Source organism: Vipera berus (assembly GCF_964194415.1).
Source record: "Vipera berus genome assembly, chromosome: 5".
Taxonomy (NCBI): domain Eukaryota; kingdom Metazoa; phylum Chordata; class Lepidosauria; order Squamata; family Viperidae; genus Vipera; species Vipera berus.
The window spans coordinates 73,177,502-73,192,924 of record NC_138207.1 but is presented as its reverse complement, the minus strand read 5'-3'; the positions used below and the strand labels follow the sequence as shown (position 1 = coordinate 73,192,924).

At 41.4% G+C, this 15,423-nt stretch overlaps 1 protein-coding gene across 1 annotated transcript; it reads right to left on the bottom strand.

The window, feature by feature from the left end:
• Window positions 1–537: 537 nt before the first annotated feature.
• CYP26A1 (cytochrome P450 family 26 subfamily A member 1) lies at window positions 538–15,423 on the bottom strand (the record flags this gene model as incomplete). The annotated part of the gene is made up of 7 exons (XM_081328592.1): window positions 538–873; window positions 3,501–3,653; window positions 6,592–6,726; window positions 10,978–11,127; window positions 11,376–11,672; window positions 14,889–15,113; window positions 15,232–15,423. The coding sequence occupies 7 exons, from the start codon at window positions 15,421–15,423 to the stop codon at window positions 538–540; spliced, it is 1,488 nt and encodes a 495-aa protein (XP_081184718.1).

Here is a 15,423-nt window from a genome sequence, read left to right as displayed (position 1 = left end):
CACCAGTTCTCAGAGGTAGCTTGGGAACAATCTCCCAGGGGAGACCCAGTTGAGTCCCTTGTGGACCGCTCCGCATAAGCAGTTCACAATGGAGTCTTCTGGGCTATGATACTGCACTGGGTTGCTGGGTTCAGGTTTAATTTTAACTGTGTCTTTAAATGTTTGTGTGATTTTTGTCTTTTGACATGCTCTGAGACTTCATAATTGCAACGGTCTTTAAATGTGATAAATATCAGTCTTCAGAACCCTGCTGGTGCATAGTTTCTCCAATATTTCCCTATAATTGCTTTAAAAAGTTGTGAACAGGTTTCTTAAATAAAACTTTATTACTATAGAAATAAAATTATCCAGTTATGAACCCCAAGGATCCGCAATTATAACGCTTGCTTAAAAAAAAACCCACCTAAGTTTAATATAAGAAACATTTTTAAAAGAACACTTTATAAATAAAGTTATAAAGTTTATAAAGTTAATTATACAACATTGAACTCAAGACATTATAAAAAGCCGGTGTGCGAGCTTTAAATGGAATTAGTCTCAACCTTTAAAAGTGGTAAATTTTGTAGGGAGATTGTCTGCTGGATAAACAGTTGGGCCGGTCTTCATTATTGGAGGTCCATTTAAAAGCTGCCAATCACAGTTCCGGGCCAACTCTACTGTGAAGATTTTGAGAAGAAGTTTGGCAAACTCTTTGCCCACACAGCTTCTCAAGCCTCCTCCGAAAGGGATGAAACTAAATCGTGACACGTCTTCTGGGAAAGGAGCCATGAAACGGTCAGGGTTGAATTCTTCCTTGTTGGTGAAAAGCTCGGCTCCGCTGTGGGTGTCACTGATGCTATATATAACATTCCAGCCTTTTGGAATCTGGTATCCCTATGAGAAACAGACAAATAATGAGACAGGCCAGCGTTAGATGCATTTGCTTCATATAACCAGCCACTTTATCACCTGTCCATTAATGCTTCCTAAGAGCATATGAATAATTGAACAACAAGTAGTTGAAAGAACCATTATAAAGATAATTTATCTGCAAGAAGAGGGCAATTCTATTGAACTAATTATCTAAATATTGCAGCTCAGGTAATTCTGACATTTTATTTCCCCAATGCCTTACACTTTTGCAAAGCTTGAAGCTTACCCAGGTTACTGACCCCTGCGCTCATGGAAGGAAGGTCAGTGGGGCAAAGACTGACATTCAGTGATTACTGTTAGCAAGTATGATGTACAACAGCCTTCTGCAGCTTGGCTGAAGGCCATGTTGACTGAGGGATTCCCAAAACTGCAATTTCAACATAGAAAGAGGGCGCCAGGTTGAGATGATTGCAATTACTAGAGTCACATAGAAAGGTGGCCATTTTGAGCTGTAATGTACTTTACCACAAAGGCATTGGAGAAGAAATTCCTAAGTCTCCAGGCTATACTCTAACCCACCAAGCATGACCCATGCAGAGAACCAAGCTTCTTTGTGTGGCTATTCTTCGGATTACTTTTTGAGAGATAGACATAATTTCAAGTATCCCTTCCTAGGCACATACAACAAGCATTTAGGAACTACCAAATACAAGTAATCTGCTCAGAGGCGAATTCCTGGATCAGTAGGAGGTGATACCCTATCCAACATGCATTTGTGTATGTGTGTGTGTGTTTAATTATACATAATGCTAACACCTCATTAAGCCAGCTATTTGTCTATTCTTCATCAGTCAATGGATTGCCAATGCAGAAATTTATTCTAACACAGTGAAACAAATTATGGAACCCTACAAGATATCAAACCAGTGGAGAAGAAAGTTTAAAGAAGAAGAAAACATTCTAAAGCCTACTCAGTGTGTCTGTGTATTCATTACAACACAATAAATAGGATTTTCTTGAATATTTCTATTGCTTTCCATTGGTGAAGTAGATTTTTGAAATCCCCAAGAAATATTTAGTACAGGGTTAGGGTTGTCCCTTCATTTAATTCCACAAGGATCACAAGCCATGATAATACCCAAACTACCCTCTGTCAAAACTGGCACTTGCCACCAGAATAGGAAAATTTCTTTTCAACAGCTGCCCTACACCAGGGCTTTTCAACCTTTTCACCCATTGTACCACTTTTAGGATATGGCAACATCAGAGTACCACCAGTCACCTAGCAAGGTGTCAAAAACTTGGATGACCAAAAAAAAAAAGGAAAAAAGTGATGACATGCAGCTAGTCCTCGACTTACAACATTTTGCTTAGTGACTGTTCGAAGTTACAATGGCACTGAAAAAAGTGCCCCCCAAGCCACAGCCGAGCAAGACACCTGCCTGCCCGCCCGGCGGCGCTCTTCCTCCTGTCTGAGGTTTTCATTGTTGTGACCATTTCAGTTAAGGATTGGCAGCAGGGGTGGGGGGGTGTTTGGTTTTTATTTCCCCCCCTCTGCTGGGTGGTTGCAGCAGGTTTTGGTCACTTCACATGACCCTGGGACACTGTGACCATCATAAATATGAATCAGTTGCCAAGCATCTGAATGTAAATCACCTTGAAGATGCTGCAACATTCTAGCTAATCGATGCTTCTTCTGGGCTCAGCAGAAGCGCCAGGATCAGCACCAAGCTCCAGCTGGATCCTGGCGCTGATCCTGGTGCTTCCGCTGATCCCTGACAGCCCTGCAGCTCCAGCCATCTCTCAATCAGGCTTTTGCCGTGCTGCCACTGGCTCAGCTCATTCCCCTCCCCCGCTACCACTTTTTTAGGATGGTCGCGTACCACTTGTCAGGTGCCAATGTACCACAGGTGGTACCCATACCACTGGCTGAAAAGCCCTGCCCTACACCATTGCACAATGGACTGTAGGAGGAAGGACGTCTTTGAACATTTATTTTTATTATAGTGGCAAGAGGCATTTGTTGCCCAACGGGCTATCTCTTCTTGTCTTTGTGATATAATGATACATTCAGGTTAGTTAACATTTTTAGCTAGTGCCTAAGCAATACAGGTGTGCACGAAACAGATGAACGTTGTTTAATTTTGTGCCCTGGAAATTTGGCTGAACCGTTTCAGATCAGCCATGGTTCAGCACAACTGAAACATAAATTCAATTCAGACTGTTGAGGCACAACAAAATCTGAACAAGTACTATATATATATGGCCAGAACACTGTGCATTTCCTTCTTTCCTTTCAACAGGCTGCAGCCCTAAATTTTCCCGGTGTCTTTCCTCACCTAAGCTGTTTTTATTAGCAGCCCAATGCTTATTCCCACTTCCTCTGACCCAGTCACTTCTTCCCAGAGCAAATCCACTCCTGGACCACAAAAGGGTCCCCTTTCATTCCATGCACGAGCTGAAACATCCCAAACACCATCTCTCGATTCAGGCCGTGGATCAGCCAAACAAGCTGTTCCGTACATAAAATATTTCAGACCTAGAAGTATTAAAATATATTTTTAAAATGTAAAAGTCCTTCTGAAAATCACCAGCCTTGCACAAGGGATGCATTTAGGAAGTCACAAGCTTCGCGATCTCCTACTTACATTGAGCTCAAAAGTTTTGAGGGCCACCCTGAACCCTCCTGGAACTGGCGGGCTGAGTCGGAGGGTCTCTTTGACAACACAGCCAGTGTATTTCAGCTGCTCCAGCACCTCCATTCCCAAAAGCTTCTCTTGGCTGCAATTGCCCAATAATCCCTAGAAGCAGAGGATACGTCATGACAAATATTAGAACAGATGGAAAGCAGAGACTGATTTGACTAATAGGCAGGGCTTTTTTTCTCATAGAACGCTCAGAACGGAGTTCCGGCACCTTTTTTGGATGGAACCTTGTAGGGTAGGCAAGGCAGGTTGTATGACATGTGTGAGTTCCGGCACCTTTTTCTTATACAAAAAAAGCACTGCTAATAGGAATTCCAAAAATATGCAGCATCTCTCAGAGAAGTTATTCGTGGAGGAAGAAACCCCTCGCAGGCTAAAACCAAAACATCACCAGTATTTTCTGTGCACGAATCTAGTTTGATTTACTTTTTTTTCTTTCTTTGCTTCAGCCTTCCTGCTGAATTGCATTTTTCTTCACAAGTGGAGATGATTTCTCATTGGGTTTCCTGGAATACCGCAGAGCTACGTACACATCCAAGAGACTAGAGATGCTATTTTGCATAATTTGAAAACAGAGCGAAAGATTCCATATAAATTGCATAGGTTACTGTATTGCTTATAACTATATTGTGGGATTAAGCCATCTATTTAGTAAAAAAAAAACACCTTTGAATATATTTGTATGCATACACATAGTCCATGCTAAGGACTTCCTGTCGACTACAGAGGCCCCACTGATTATTTTGATGAAAACTGACTTCATTTTTTTTTTGTAATTGTAAGCCCTAAATATGGGCAGGTTATATTTTTGAAAGCACAAAGAAACCTCAAATTCCACTCCACATGCCACATGATCGTAATCAACTTGCAACCCTCTAAAGGCTTAACTGTGACCCTCGGCCAATAAAAAGTAGTCATCTTTTTATTGGCCGAGGAAGGAAGATACATCTGAGATTTTAAAGATGCTAAGAGGGAAGCATGATTGGTACAAAAGGAAGGCAAGAATTAGATTTAAAAAACTGAACTTGTTTCTCTTTTGGGATTCCTAAAGATAAGACTATAAAAATATTTTTCTATGGATTAAGGGGAATCTCTAAAAAATATAACTGATTTTACATTTAGCTTTTAGATCTGTAAAGGAAAACAAAAGTAAGCTTTTAGAATATAACTTCGAACTATATTATAGAACTTGGAATGACATATCAAAAGATAGTATTTTAATAATTGATCTACGGTCAAGACGATTTATAGAATATTTAGTGGTTACTTTTGAACTATAGTATAGAATCTAGCATTTTATATATAAAAATAGTATTTTAATAATTGTTGAACGGTTAAGGCAAAAAATATATTTCTAATAACTGGTGATTTGTTAAGATGAAAATTAGACTTTAATGGTAAAACATAAGAATGCTTTGTAATGAACAATATAAGTTTTGTAGACAAAAGAATTATTCTTTATTGAAATAGGGAATGGTGGGTTACCCAAAAATTAAGCTTTTTCCTATGTACTATAGGCTATTCTAGAATATCTTATTGCAATTAGATAAAATTTAAAAACAGGATATTGATATGTATTACCGAGAATATATTTTAAATTTTGTTGATTGACTAGGTCAGGGGTAGGCAACCTCGGCTCTTTTATGACTCATGGACTTCAACTCCCAGAATTCCTGAGTCAGCTGCGCTGACTCAGGAATTCTGGGAGTTGAAGTCCATGAATCAAAAAAGAGCCGAGGTTGCCTACCCCTGGACTAGGTTAAAACTAGAAATGTACTAACTTGCATATTTTGACTATGTAATAACTAAGGGAATTAGAGAGGGCATCTCTGTTGATGTGATATGAACTATTTACAATTGGCTATTTCTTTTTTTTTTTTTAATTCCATTTATATCCCGCCCTTCTCCGAAGACTCAGGGCGGCTTACAAGCTTAGCAGTAGCCTTCATTCTATGTATATGCCTGCTTATTAGGGCTTTCACACACCCCCAAGCGGCATTATTACAAAGTCAGCTTAATTGCCCCCAACAATCTGGGTCCTCATTTTACCTACCTCGGAAGGATGGAAGGCTGAGTCAACCTTGAGCCTGGTGGGATGGGAACCTGCACTAATTGCAGGCAGCTGGTGTTACTTACGGAGTGTTTCACAAATACATGTATTTGTAAATATTAAAAAATCAATAAAACCTGTGTATGTATATATGTATATGTATATGTATATGTATATGTATATGTATATATATGTATATATATATATATATATGTATATTTGTGTAAATTACTAACAAAGAATTAAAGGGAAACTGAGATGCATTTCTGACTCCTTAGTCGTCATCAGTCAGCTATACCCTTCTTTGTTAGTAATTTACACAAATATATGAATTGTCCGGTGTGACTACTGCCTGTTTGATAGCCTTCAAGATAGGCTGAAAACAGGAAATAAAGATTTGCCCCATGTTTGGGGCCTAGCAAGGTAATCTAAATAGTTAACATTTGAAACATATATGTATATATATATGTATATATATATATGTATATGTATATGTATATATATATATGTATATGTATATATATATATATGCATACATATGTATATGTATATGTATATATATATATATGCATATATATATATATATATATATATATATATATATATATATATATATATATATATATATATATATATATATATATATATATATATATATATATATATATATATATATATATATATATATATATATATATATATATATATATATATATATATATATATATATATATATATATATATAATCTTTGGTCATTCGGGTTTTTTCCCACGTAGAATTGAAGGTGTGGGGAAAAACCCGACCATATATATATATATGTAGTCACCTTTGATAAATAATATCTGGCCTGATTCAGTCCATGATTAAAATCAAATTAAAAGGCTACAGATCCCCGGATCTGTGCTTTTTGAGGGCTGGGTCATTCTGCTTCATGCCCTGTCCAAGCTTTTTTGCCTAGAGTAGACCTTGAAAGCAAGACCCACCTTCTCTTGCAATTCCTTCCTCACTTTTTGTAACACTTTAGGGTGAAGGCTGAGGTAGGTAATCAGAGATGTGGCTGCACTAGCTGTGGTCTCATGCCCGCCAAAGAGAAGTTCGGTTGCAGATTCCTTTAGCTCCTTGAGAGGAAGGAAACAAAGAAAGTGATCAGATTGTATTTTGCACGACAAGATACTTACGCGTCCAGTTCTTTGGGCAAGAGAGTCATACCTAAAAGTCTGCATGTAAAAATGCTGCTTGGTTGGAAGATTCATAATGCTAGTGGACCTTTTAATGTATTGCCCCATTTTAGGACTTCTCTTGCCCCATTATGTTAAGTGAATCGCTGCAGTTGTTAAAATGAGTAAAACGGTTAAATGAATCTGGTTTTCCCATTGACTTTGCTTGTCAGAAGGTTGCAAAAAGGGATCACGTGACCCCGGGAACACTGCAATGGTCGTAATTATGAACTACTTGCCAAGCGTCCGAATTTTGATCATGTGACCATGGGGACGCTACAAGGGTCATGTGAAAAATGGTCATAAGTCACTTTTCTCAGTCCTGCTGTAATTTTGACTGGTCACTAAATGAACTGTTGTAAGTTGAAGACTATCTGTACCTTTGTTTATAGGAACGAGCCACAAATAAGGACATTTTTCCCTGCAACCCATTTCCTGCATTCTCTTATATACCTCCACATTTGCAATTGCTAGTTTAAAAAATGAAGGCGAGATAGATATGCCTAATTATTACCTATATCCCTTGGGATCCCTTAAAGAGAATGTGGTTTAGAGCAGGAGTCCCCAACCCCCAGTCTGTGGACCAGTAATGGCCCCTGGCCTGCCAGCAACTGGTCCACACAAACAAGCAAAGCCACATCTGCAGGATGCAGGCGGCACACAAAACCATGCACCCTCCAGTCTGCGGAAAAACCTCTCTTCCAGGGAACTGGTCCTTGGTGCTTCAGCTGGTGCAGAATGCGGCTGCGCGAGTTGTGATGGGGGTTTCCCGATACTCCCATGTAACACCTCTACTCCGCGAGCTGCATTGGCTCCCGGTTGCCCTCTGGGTGAGATTCAAGGTGCTGGTGATGACCTATAAAGCCCTAAATGGCTTGGGTCCGGATTTTCTAAGGGAACACCTGCTGCCGGCATCAAGCTCCCTTCGTCCAGTGAGCTCCCACAGGGAGGGTCTTCTCAGGGTACCGCCGGTAAGAGATTGCTGGCAGACAACACCCAGGGATAGGGGCCTTCTCAGTGGGTACGACTGCCCTTTGGAACCAGCTGCCAGTGGAGCTTAGGACTGCCCCCCGACCTCCGTTCATTCCGCCGGGACCTGAAGACCTGGCTCTTCGAGCTCTCTGGCCCAGGCTGAGAATTTTGAATTTTAATTTTAATTTTAACTGGGGTTTTATTTGTTCAGGGATGGATATAATTTTTTTTAACTGTTTTTAACTTTTCTATTTTTTTGTTTTAATCACCCTGTAAACCGCCCTGAGTCCTTCGGGAAAGGGCGGTATATAAATATAATAAAATAAAATAAAATAAATAAATAAAAGCTTTAGAAACAGGAACTCCAAAAGAAAAAAAATGAAAACTAATAGCCTGCACTCCCATTAAATTATATGCTGGTTTTTTTTATTTTTTTATTTTAATTCCATTTATATCCCGCCCTTCTCCGAAGACTCAGGGCGGCTTACAAGCTTAGCAGTAGTAGCAGTGGTTCTTTCTGTGACGAATGATCCACCTATGTCTAAGGACTAATAGTATCAGTCTGGTTTTCCTACATACAGCATACTACAGCCAAATAGTTGCACTATCCCATAATAATCAATTCTTACAACGGGATGGTTGTTGTAAGAACAAATAATAATATAAATAAATAATAAGAGTCTCTCTTGTAAACGTGTATCGGTATATGTATACATATATGTATGCTAATTTTCTGGAGAATGATAAATGTGTATGTGATATTCTCTCTCACACACACATACACACACACACACACACAAACATTGTTCCCCATGGTTCTTCACTAGGAGAGGAAAGAGAGGACTTGGTAGTGAGAAAATTACCGAAGTCAGGGACAAGCTCACCACTTAAAAATGAATTGCAGTCTAACAAATCTAAAAGATTACTTTGTTCTAAATTAACTTTCTGCCCTCAGTTATGGTGGAAAACTATGTCCAAGTCAAGCTGAAGAATTGAAGGCTGCCTTATCCTTTATCTAAGGCAATAAAATCTCTTGGGCCAATCCTGACCTTACTTAGGAATCCTCATTGTGAATAGCAGTGGGGGATGAGAGAAAGAATTCCATTGGGGATTTTTTTTCCCTCCCAATATGATGGCCCTAATCTGGTTTAGATCTTCACATCTCCTTGGCCTTCAACTGAATGCACAGAGCAGAAGGCAGTTTCATAGTCAGAGAATCACGCTTGCAATATGTAAAGGCTAAGAGCAGGATTGTAAAAATGGACGTGAAGATAGTAGAGATTAGAGGGGGTTGGAAAGCAGCCCAAGAAAAATTGGCCAATCATGAAGATGTTTGGATAAACCAATGGTCATTTGAAAGTAGAAAGGCCACGATCTGTTTGCCAGAGCAGGAATGGAACAAGGAAAATGTGAATGTAATGGAGCGCAATTGAACGGCAATTCCATTAAAGATACTGGGAATGTAGGAGGCAGGGATGGGATAAGGTTGGGTCAACAAAGAGGTACAGAAATTATCATTGAAGATTATATGGTCCTTGATGGAAATGAAGCACTTGCAAAAATAGCTTCCTTTTTTAATGTATTGTCCAAGTAATTCTTTTGACCCAAAGTCTGTTTGGTCACCTGAGTTCCTACACGAGCTCTATAATGGGACAGTTTATACCTACATTTTTCACTGAAGTTTAGAAATAGGTATCACTAGGGCAGGGGTAGGCAACCTTGGCTCTTTTATGACTCGTGGACTTCAACTCCCAGAATTCCTGAGTCAGCTATGCTGACTCAGGAATTCTGGGAGTTGAAGTCCACGAGTCATAAAAGAGCCAAGGTTGCCTACCCCTGCACTAGGGGAACTGAAGTTTGTCCCTAGCTTGCTCCCCTCTCCACGTTTCTCCAAGAGTTCTCATCAGTGAACCTGACATAACAAAACACTCAATCGGTATTCCTTAAGTGCTCCTATGGATTGGGAAGCACATCTTCCAAAACTTCCATGTCTTTTAATATAATTGCAAACATTTCAGGACCATGGACTTACTTTTTCATAGAAGGGTGGGGGTTTTCCATGGTTAATTGACCCCATAGACCAGGGGTCTTCAAACCTGGCCCTTTTTATGACTTGTGGACTGAGGAATTCTGGGAGTTGAAGTCCACAAGTCATAAAAAGGGCCAAGTTTGAAGACCCCTGCCATAGAAAATTAAGCTGGGCTCATGGTCACTGAATCATAACCAGCCATGAATCTGTGTTGAAATAATAAAGTTAAAACAGGGTTGGTTACTATTCACTCATTTCCCATCCTCCCACAGCTCTAAGCAATGAATTTAAACTGCATTCAAGCAACTGAAAGCAATGTCAGATTATAATCCTTTTCAGACTGGGAACCGTTGTATCCTATAAATACTAAATTAGAAAGAATGCAAGTTATATAGGGCTTGTTTCTGAGAAAATGTCCAGATGATCACCGAGTGAACATCAGCACAAAGGTGAAGAAAAACAAGAGAGCAAGAAAAATCTAGGATCTCTGCATGCTGAAAACCTTGGCACATAGCAAGGAGTTAAGTTTCCAGGATTGCACTTAGTGGAAAAAGCCCATCAGAAGACAAGCAACTCCGTCTTCTGGACTTTAGTCAGGATAAGAGTTATTTCAAAGCATTGAAGTGAACCTGGAGAAAACACCGTTTTTGAAAACAAAGAAACAAACATCTACATCTGCTTCGGGATGAGACCTCTGGAAATACATACATACATCCAGTCATCTGATGGGGAACTAGCATTGCCAGATGCGCGTAAGGCAACAGATCAGCGGGTATGGCTTTTACAATTACAGGAATAGAGAGAAAATGTTACATGATGCTCCAAAAAAGGAATGTATCTTTCTAATTAATTTTCCCACCCACAACCAAATATAAGTTTTCTGGATCTCAAGCCTACTGTGGAATTTCTATTCCTGGAGGAACTTAAGTCTCCATTACTTTGGGCTCTGTTGTGCAGCCATGACAGCTATATTCTCCTTCAGCCTAATTTATAATTAGCAGATATCCTGAAGATAGAATACAAAATGATTTCCCTCCAACTCAGTGCCAGCCACACATCTTTTCCTGTTTGACCAAAAGGAGAAACTACACAGAACAGTCATCAGCCACTTCAAAGAGTTGGACTTTCCAGACAGGTGCTGAAAGACTCACCTCCATGTTGAGCTGTTCTCCTCTGCTTTGGCTGTGCTCTATCAACATCTGCAACACATCTTTGTAACCATTGGAGGGCTCCTTCTCAGCCAATTTCACTCGAATGATCTCTTCGATTTTGGCATGGATGACATTCCGTGCTTTCAAACCCTGGAAACAGAGCAGGATTGCTTGAGTCTTTAACACAGGACTGTGTTCATGATCTGAGAAACACAGCTTTTCCCCTAAAGCAACTTTGGCAACTTTTAAGACTTGTGAACTTCAATTCCCAGCTGGCTGGGGAATTCTGGGAGTTGAAGTCCATGAGTCATCAAAGGGCCAATGTTAGGCACCCTTGGCTACGGTAGTTCTATCCCATCCCCTAAGTTTATAAAGAGAGCCAAACCTCACAGCTTTACCTTGTATAAGCCACTGAAAGGTACATAAATTGGCAGGGAGAAAAGGTTGCGGATCATCTCTTCAAAGGTGTCCACCAGGTGCTGCTCGCTCTTGGAGCCTGCCTGACTGGGCTGGAATCCCAGTAGAATGCGCATGGCAATCCGGAACATGAGGCGCTTCACTTCGGGGTAAACCCATATGCAAGAGCTGCTAGCAGAACTAACCAAGAGCCATCGCTTCAAGCAAGCACACACCTCCTCCTGGATGACTGGGGTGTAATGCTCCAAGGCTTCCCGGGAGAAAGCTTTCATGATGACCTGAAATGGAAAAAGGAGGTGGTGGTGGTGGTATTATTATTATTAATTATTAATTTATTATTATTATTATTATTATTATTATTATTATTATTATTATTATTATTATTATTATTATTATTATTAGCCTCAGTTTGGTGAAAGTTTGGAGGCTACAGCTGAATTATTAAACCTATCCAAAGTCTCCATGGGATGAATGGTATGTGGTTGTCTTTCGTTTTCTAAAGTTGGGCCAATTTAATCATTTAACATGTTTCTTAAAGAGGCAGTAAAAGCTTCAGTGTGGTTAGAGAAAAAACAGCTGAATGCACCTTCAGAATCCCAATGGCTTGAACAATGAGATTACAGCCCTGAGTTCACATAGTGAAATGAAAATCCAGCTGAACTCAAGTAGGCTTTTCCCAAATCAACGCAGTAAGGATAAAACCAGATGTCTAAGGAACCTTAGGTGACTTCAGGAACTAAAAGCAATAATAACATGTTGTCCTTTTTAAGGGAATCATTTAATGTCCCAAAGAGCAGTTGCTTGTTTTGGGCTAAATAATTGATTTTTCTAAATGATCCCAATAGCTTAAGAGTAGCTATGATGGATTTGGCTTTTCATAGGGAATTCAGTTCAGTTCAATCATTTCTGAACTCAGAATCCAAACATATTTGCTTATCACACAACTTCATTGGTGATCTTAGGTTCTGGGAGGTGGGATCTTTCCCATGGGTGAGGACTCTTCCTCAAAACTGAGCTAAAATGCTATCTTCTACTACTCGAGCCAAGAAAAAAAAATCCAACATAAATTGAATTGTTCCTCCTACACACACACACACACACACACAAAATTCCCAATCTCTGTTCTGCCAAGGAAATTAGGCTCGCAAATGGTGCTATTTCTTATATACCTTCTCACATACCTCCCCCCCCTTTTGCAGATCAAATTAAGAAGAGGGATTGGTGGATTTCTTCGTTTCCCCTACCAATGGGGAAAAGAACTTACCAATCACTCTCCCTATGGTATCATGGGGTTCATTTAAGTTGGTTATTTTGAGAGATGGGCCCTTTTAAGCCAAAATAGACATGGACATCAGCGCCTAGTAAGTAGGAAGAGGGAGGAAGCGTGATCCCCAGGGGGAGGTCGTTCTCTGTGGGCGCGCCTGCCCTGTGGAATGACCTGCCTGTGGAACTCCGGACCGCCCCCCCCCCCCCGACCTTCATTCGTTTCGCCAGGACCTAAAAACCTGTTTGCTTGATTTATCTGGCCTGGACTGAGGGGTTTTAAATTTTTAAACTTCAAATTTAAATTTTAAATTTGGGCTATTGTTATTTAATCCTATTTTAATTTTAACTTTATCTTAACCTTTGTACTGTTTTAACTGTTTTTAACTTTGCCCTGTAAACCGCCCTGAGTCCTTCGGGAATAGGGCGGTATAGATATCTAATAAATAAATAAATAAATAAATAAATAAATAAATAAATAAATAAATAAATAAATAAATAAACAAACAAACAAACAAACAAACAGAATAGGAGCTAGACAGGACCCAAGCTCTGACAATACCCTCAACCAAACGTACCTATCAGCAAAGCATGCCAGATAGAATCAATCACAAAAATTGCATTTGGGATGAGATGCAGTAAGCCACTTTAAAATCCAAACATCAACAAGTGACTTTAGATATGAATTGGGGATGAGTTGAAGGTAATATAACAAGGACATTATGGAAAACATGTTGCCAGGAGATATGTATGCAAATAAGGACAATTTATCCATTCATTCCTGAGACAGTTTAGGATAAAACCAGCATAAAAACTGTCCCCCCCCCCTTGCTAGTCCTTACTCCACTCCTACTTCATTATCAGGGACAACACTCCTGATCACACCCACAAAGATCAACTGACCTCATCCTTAAGATAGCAGACAATAAAATCTTACACACCTTGAAACTGCAACGTGAAACTGGCTGCAAGGGAGAAAGGCTTTTTGTTCCTTCGTGGCCTCTATGTACTGAAAAGGTTTAAGCAAGATCCATATTCACAATATCTTCTGCATGATGTATCTGTGCAATCAATATTCGTGCAACTAAACTGTTGATTAATAAAAGTTCTCAGAACCAACCTGGGAGAATTTATCTGCCATGGGACAAAAATCTCAAAAACATGAGATTGCACCACCAGATGGACTAAAAAAGGAACAAGAGCCAAGAAACCGCTACTTTAAAATTGACACACCTAGGAGGAGAACTTCAGCAATTTTCCTCAACCAGGGCAGAGAAGGTCAGTGTGGCCAAGATATGGAGGCAAAGCCTCCTTTTTTTTTCTCTTCCAAATCTTCTACAACTGCCAGTGAGCAGAAAGCGATTACATGGACTGTTTGCCCCCCTTTTTTGGGCACACCTTCCAACCACTTGAAAGGAAAGGAAATAGTTTGGAAAGGGTGTGGGGGGGGGAAAGAGATTTCATAGGAAGTCTTAAGGTGTGGTGGGTCGGGGCGCCAACCCCTCTTTATGGCCTCTAGATTGCCCCCCCCCCGTTGCTTCTGGAAAGGAGTTCTCAGAGGCGCCATTCATTTTATTGGAGCCTGTTTTATGGGGAAGGACCTTCCCCAGATGCGTTTTAAGATACTCCTTTGAGTTTTTCCCTTTCCTTCTTCCCTCCTCCTTTTAAAACGCGTCCTACAGCCCGTTTACTCCGAAGCAGGCCCGTCCGCTGAATACCGGGGCTTTTTTTTTCTTCTTTTGGCTAAACCAGGGGTAGGCAACCTCGGCTCTTTTATGACTCGTGGACTTCAACTCCCAGAATTCCTGAGCCAGCCAAGCTGGCTCAGGAATTCTGGGAGTTGAAGTCCACGAGTCATAAAAGAGCCGAGGTTGCCTACCCCTGGGCTAAACTTACAAACTAAAACACGCGTCGCACACATAAAAACTGGGGTTTAGCCGCCCTCCTTAAAACTTCATTCGACTTCAGTGTAAAGGTTTTCATCTTGAGACTCGGGTCCTTTGGTTTTCCCGCCACAATCACATCCAGACGTACGTACACTCATACGTACGTTCGTGCACACAAAAAAATCCATCTCCTCTCTCACAATTAGGAGCCCAGATTCCCGCGACAAACCTTCCTCCGCTTAGCGGCCGACCTCCTTTTCCCACGTGCTAAAACGCCGGACGGAGCAGGGGGGGCTGCTTGGCCGCGGAAGGGAAGGAGATCCGTTTTCCAAGCCGCTCGCTCACCTTCTTGCGATGCTTGTGCTGGCCGTCGTGCAGGCTGGAGAGGCAGCCGGCGCCCAGGATGAGGCGCACCGAAGCCGGCCAGTGCACAGCCACCAGCCGGTGTTCGCCCAAGAGGATCTGCCGCACGTTCTCCACCCCCATCACCCGCACCGTGGGCCTCCCGAAGAGGTGCGTCTTGTAGATGTGGCCGTATCTCCGGCGCTTCATCGACAGGAATTTCCGACGCTGCGGAAGGAAAACGGATGGGCGAGCGGCGGAGTTGAGCCCGGGCGGGCTTGGATCCGGGTCCCGCTCCCCGCCGAAGGGGAAGAAGGCGCGGCGCTTGCCGCCCTCCTCGCCTTACCTGCAGCACCAGCTGGAGAGTTTCTCCCAGGAAAGGCAGCCCCATCGTGCCCGGCGGCAGCGGCAGCGGGCAAGCGGGATCGCGGCCCCGCAGGCAGCAGAAGTGCCAGAGTTTCACCGAGGCCAGGCAGAGCAAGAGCGGCACCAGGACCAGAGTGCCCGCGGCGCTGGCCAGCAGAAGGGAGAAGCCCAT